Here is a 6000-nt window from a genome sequence, read left to right on the forward strand (position 1 = left end):
GCTGGAATTACACAGTATTATGCTACATGAAACAAGCCAGTCACATGCAAGCATTTGGAGTTCAAACAGTGGCTGAGGCCCTGGTATGCCAGTTCTCTCTCTCTCAAAATTAAAAACAAAAAAAAAAGGCAAATAGGGCTGGAGAGATGGCTTAGTGGTTAGGTGCTTCCCAGTGAAGCCTAAGGACACTGGTTCGAGGCTCAATTCCCCAGGACCCACGTTAGCCAGATGCACAAGGGGACGCACACATCTGGAGTTCATTTGCAGTGGCTGAAGGCCCTGGCGCACCCATCATATTCTCTCTCTCTCTCTCTCTCTCTCTCTCTCTCTCTCTCTGCCACTCAAATAAATAAATAAAAACAAAAAAATTTTAAGACAAATAATTGATGATCTCACATGTGCAATGATCTCACATGTGGAATCTATAACAAGGTTGATCTTGTAGGAATGGAGTAGGAAGTTAGTTACCAGAGGATATAGGACTGTTTGGGGAAAGAGAAAGAAGGAAAGAAAGAGAGAGAGGGGGAGAGAGAAAGGAAGGAAGGAAGGAAGAAGAAAGGGAGGGAGAGAGGGAAGCAGGAAGGAAGGAAGGAATGAAAAAATAGATGGAGGAATGGGGGAGTTTAGGGCTGGAGTAGGCTCAGCAGCTAAAGATGCCTTCTTGCAAAGCCTGATATCCCAGGTTGATTGCCCAGTGCCCATGCAAAGCCAGATGTCCAAAGTGCCACATCTGTCTGGAGTCTACAGTGGAAAGAGAAATAGGAGCTGCTGATTCCAGGATAAAAGTTTTTGTTAGAATGGAGGAATGGACTTTAGTGACCTGCATGATGCTATCAATTTCTAATATTTCAAAATAGTGTAATTTCAGGGCTCAGCTAATGAAAACTGTGTTCAAGCATCATACCACAGAAGTTCCAAAGTACAGATTGCACATTTCCATATGAATAGACCTTTGATAGCCAAAGCCCTTGGTTGTCTGAAGCTACTAGACCTATCACTGGCCTTGTCCATGTGTAGACAGGAAAAGGTCAAAAACATACAAAGCTAACCCCTCTCTTGTTTCTTTTCTTTTTTTTTTTTCTTTCTTTTCTGCTTTCATTTCACATGTATTCCTTTACTCTCTCTATTTTCCATCCTTTCCACTCTTCTCTTGATCCCATTTTGATTATGATCACTACATTTTAATTTACATGCTGGAGAAATATCTAGAACCTGGCTTGCTAGTGGGCATGCCTCCTCTCCCCTCTCACAGAAGGCCCTGAGTGAGAGTTCCCAGGAAGGCACTAGACATGGTGGGATATTGCTCTTGGGGTAAAATATGGACCCTAACCCCCAGAAAATTTACACTTCGATTTTTTTTTGTTTGTTTTTGTTTTGGGCAGGAAAACATCTTGCAGAAAGTAGTGATGACAGCCTTTGCAGACCGCACCGTTGTCACCATAGCTGTAAGTAAGACTAACGTGGAAGATTCACTTTCCTGGGGAGTTACAGATAAGGTCCTACGACCTTTCCGTTTAAGCAATTAGCACACATGTATGCTGAGTTGTATATTTCTCTTTAGTTTCTGCATCTGTCAGAAAAATATAAAAAGCTACATCTGTCTTCAGACAGCACTGTTCTTCGCCAAACTGCTCTCTCTATGGTCCTAGTTTGCAATGTCAGACCGTCCCCAGTCAAAGAGGCCCAGCATGCCACGTGCGGAGTCTCTGTGCTAATTTTCTTTCCAATAATGGGATGGTCTGAGGAGGAGTTTCAGAGGGGAAGTCCGTAGATTTCATTGCCAAATTCTGCTGTTTATACCTAATTTCCATTCCTTTGTATGTTTGAAAAGAAGACAATGAGATACCCTGTGGCTGTCATGAGTTCTGTCTCCCCATTAGGACAGGAGAATTGCTTAACTCCCTGTAACTTTGCTTGAGCCCTTACCTACCACGGGCCAGATTTTCCAGTTTCCTCCACAGCATCCGGGTGGATGCTTGCTCTCATCTCAGCTTGCTAACGACTGTTTTTTTGTTGAATGAGCTCTTGGACATTTTTTTCATTCTGCTGATCCTCTTCTTCTCGTTTCTCTCTCCAGCACCGTGTCTCTTCTATTGTGGACGCAGGCCTTGTTCTAGTCTTTTCTGAGGGTATTTTAGTGGAGTGTGATACGGGTCCAAACTTGCTCGCCCATAAGAACGGCCTCTTTTCTACTTTGGTGATGACCAACAAATAAACTGCTTCGTTCCGCTCCAAGTATCCCATTCTCGGGTAGCTATCTTGGTGGAATGCTCTGGGCAAGGCGGAGCTTATGCATGTCTAGAGGCCTGGAGTGGAGGGAACTGACCACAGGACATTATTTATTGCACAAGTTGGCTCAGCTAAGTGCTTCCAGAATGTGTGATACCAGATAAAACACGTGCTTATGTTTTCAAATACGTGCATTCAAGGGAGCTTTTTCTGAAACCTGAGAACCTGATTTGGTTCCAGCCTAAGGTCTGGTTTCACTGGACGATGTTTTGTAGGCATCCTTAAAGATACCTGCCCCAAAGAATGCACTCAAAGTGATGCCTTAAGAGCAAGCTCTGAGTAGTGGGACGTCCTAGGGGAACGCTGGCTGTGCTTGCGTTGCTTGTGAGTGATGCCTGCGGAGGAATGTCAAGCTTCTCAAGATGGTAGGAAATGACTCCCGTAGGACCCAGGTAAAGAAAATCTCTCGTTCTCTAATTTTCCTGGTGAACTCTGTGGTTTCTGTTCCCTAGAGAAAGTTGGCCTGATTAGTTCATTCATATTAATGGGCGAATGACTTAAGAGATAAGAGAGCTGGCTAACTTAACAAAAATTAGTTCTCACCAGGCGCGGTGGTGCACACCTCTAATCCCAGCGCTAGGGAGGCAGAGGTACAAGGATCGCCGTGAGTTCGAGGCCACCCTGAGACTCCATAGTGAATTTCAGGTCAGCCTGAGCCAGAGTGAGACCCTACCTCGAAAAACCAAAAAAGAAAAATTAGTTCCCAAGTATTTTCAACAATTGTCTCATAATCAAAGTGTAGGACAGAAAGAGCTTCCTGATGTCCGTACAGAGTGGAAAAAGGGAGGAACACAGACCTTTGCTAACTCCAAACATCGCTTTATCTCTACTGTGTGTGAAGCATGGCATTGCTGTGGGGTCTTATGAAGTCTACATCTGGAAGGTTACATGAGTATAAGGTGTACCTTTAAACTAAAAGTTATGTTCTCTTGCCTGATTTCTATGCTATACTTTCTGACATGTGTCTGTCCTCTGTTTTTCAAGACCACCAATGTGGAGGTGGCCACTAACACACACACCTAGAGCTGTTGTAGAGGAACATCCCAGGAATCTCCTGAGGACAAATCCCTCATGATTGGCTCAGAGAATCCTTCCAGAATGATGATCAGCTCTGCTAAGGGTTATTTTCCTTTTCTCACAAAAAGTTCTTGTATGACTTTGGTTAACTGTCACTGAAAATTAGGGAATGTCTTTAAGATGTCACTTTCTCCAGCTTCTAATGAAAAGCCTTCAGATACCAAAGGGTCCGTCATATTTATTTAAGAAAGTGATTTATTCTTCACTCTCCATTGGATTAACTTTTCTGGAGCCTTTTGAACTTTCTTCATGATGATACCACACTTTGTCAACAACAACAAAACTCAATTTGTATTAATGGAACAAACACCAGCTATATTCGTCTCAATTGGTGAAGAATTTTCAATGTTTTTTTTTTTACTAAACATTATTTTAGACTATTATGGTAATGTTTATAGGATTATGTTCATAGATATAAAAGCCAAATTCTTTTTTTGTGAAGCAAGCCCAACAGACTGACCTTTTTTATGTAAGAGAGAGATGGAGGGAGAGAATTGGTGTGCCAGGGCCTCCAGCCACTGTCATTGAACTCCAGACGTGTGCACTCTCTTGTGCGCATGTGAAATCTTGCATGCTTGCATCACTTTGTGCATCTGGCTTACATGGGACCTGGAGAGTCAAACATGAGTCTTTACTTCGCAGGCAAGCACCTTAACCACTAAGCCATCTCTCCAGACCCCAAATTCTTCTTACAACATATCTGATACAGTTATTGAAGAACTATTTTTTTGTTTCTGGAGAGGATATACACAGCAGATATGAACCAGCTCATTAAATTTATGTTTTCTTAATACATGGAAATGCAAATGTCTCTGGCTCTTCCTCAAAGATGAATAGACAACTTTTGGCAATTCCTAAGTATAGATCATTTGTTAGAATACGCAGGAATGGTAGGCACATGTGGGGGTGTTGAAAACAGAGGCATGCCCTAGGCTGCCAGAATTTATATATTCATGTATTTCTCTTCTCTTCTAGTTGTGAGTCACACGGTGACTGCATGCTTTTCTAAAAGCATAAACCTTGGGACACTGTATCCAGTGCAGGATACAGGCCTTGGCCTCTGGAGACAGCTTTAGGTTGGACCTTGGGCTGTTGAAGAGAAAGGCATTTTGATGACTGTATCAGCTATGCATTGGATCATTTCACATGCATGAACTAGCCTATGTATGCCTCAGTGTCCAGTAAAATGACTGCACTGACTTGTTAGCAAGCTACCCTGAAGTTAATACAGCCCAAATGAATCCCAGCTAGACTGGCTTTTACTGGTGACTACAAAAACCAATGGCAAGTGAATATGAACCAAAGGGCCTCTCCTGGCCCAGGAAAATAACCGTGTCCCTGAACAGCCTGAGACGTAGTCATGCTCCCCTTGTTTTAATTCATTCCCTGAAATTTGTCACAAATACGTATATTCTTTTCATTCACACAGCATCGAGTCCACACCATCCTGACGGCAGACCTGGTGATCGTGATGAAGCGAGGGAATATTTTAGAATATGACACTCCAGAAAGCCTCCTGGCCCGGGAAGATGGAGTATTTGCCTCTTTCGTACGTGCAGACATGTGACAGGATGTCTTCCAATGACGTCCTTACATCGTCATCTTACTATGTGAAATCACGTATGTTTCATCAGCTTAACCCATGTCTAGTGGCATCTCAAACTTTTGCAGTTTTACAGGAAGTTGACTGTTCAGTTTCCTGGTTTTGTTTAACAACTTTCTAAGATATTACTACTAAATGTGTTCACCACTGGTGTTTTCTTAATGATCAAACCACTTTAACAAAGCATGTAAGCTATTTTAAGAAGCAAACCAATAGTTTATGTTATAACTTTGGTAAATATCTCTCAAGCATAGAAATTGAAATGAGTAATCAATTACATCACAGACTTTCTAGGAAGAATAAATTTCCTTTATTGTTAGGTTATCCAAGTTTTATAAGATGAGAATAAAAGAAAGATTTGTCTTATTTTTTTAATGAAACAAACTTATTACCTTAGGAGATTATTACCTGTATTCACTAACAAATTACTTCAATGGTCTTTTATTTCTTTTAAGTTATTTATCACAAAGAAGTTAACACAGTTATGATATTCTCACAAAGCCAAGATCATGAAAAATATTCAGATTTTTTTTTTTTTAATCATGGGCTTTTTCCATTTTTATCTATCCCAGGTAGAGAAAATTTCTTAATACTAAGGTTCAGAGGAGCCAGGCATGGAGGTCACACCTTTAATTCCAGAACTCACAAGGCTGAGGTAGGAGAATAGCTGTGACTTTGAGGCCAGTCTGGGCTAGAGTGAGACCCTACCTCAAAATTAATTGTAAAAAAATGGTGATGAGGGTTAGAGAGATGGCTTGATGGTTAAAACACTTGCCCGTGAAGCCTAAGAACTCATTTTCAAGTCCTCAGGTCCCACATAGCCACACACACAATGACACAAGTGCACGTTGTCACACATGTGCACAAGGGGGCACATGCATCTGGAGTTCGTCTGCAACAGGCTGAAGGTCCTGGCCAACCCATTCTTTCTCTCTCTTGTTCTCCCTCTATCTTTTTTTTCTCTCTCAAAAAAAATTTTTTTAATAGTCATAGGGTTTGATCCTTCAGTTGTGAGACAATTAAACTTGCTA

General features: G+C 41.6%; 1 protein-coding gene across 1 annotated transcript in view; it reads left to right on the top strand.

Annotated features, from left to right (window-relative positions):
* Positions 1-5689, top strand: part of Abcc9 (ATP binding cassette subfamily C member 9) — a 134349-nt gene extending 128660 nt beyond the window's left edge. The window contains exons 40-41 of the mRNA XM_045139497.1: positions 1383-1445; positions 4796-5689. Of these exons, the coding sequence (XP_044995432.1) occupies positions 1383-1445; positions 4796-4933 (201 nt within the window). The 3' untranslated portion in view covers positions 4934-5689. The remainder of the gene's footprint in view (positions 1-1382; positions 1446-4795) is intronic.
* The last annotated feature ends 311 nt before the right edge of the window (positions 5690-6000 follow it).

This window comes from Jaculus jaculus, chromosome 22 (genome assembly GCF_020740685.1).
Source record: "Jaculus jaculus isolate mJacJac1 chromosome 22, mJacJac1.mat.Y.cur, whole genome shotgun sequence".
Taxonomy (NCBI): domain Eukaryota; kingdom Metazoa; phylum Chordata; class Mammalia; order Rodentia; family Dipodidae; genus Jaculus; species Jaculus jaculus.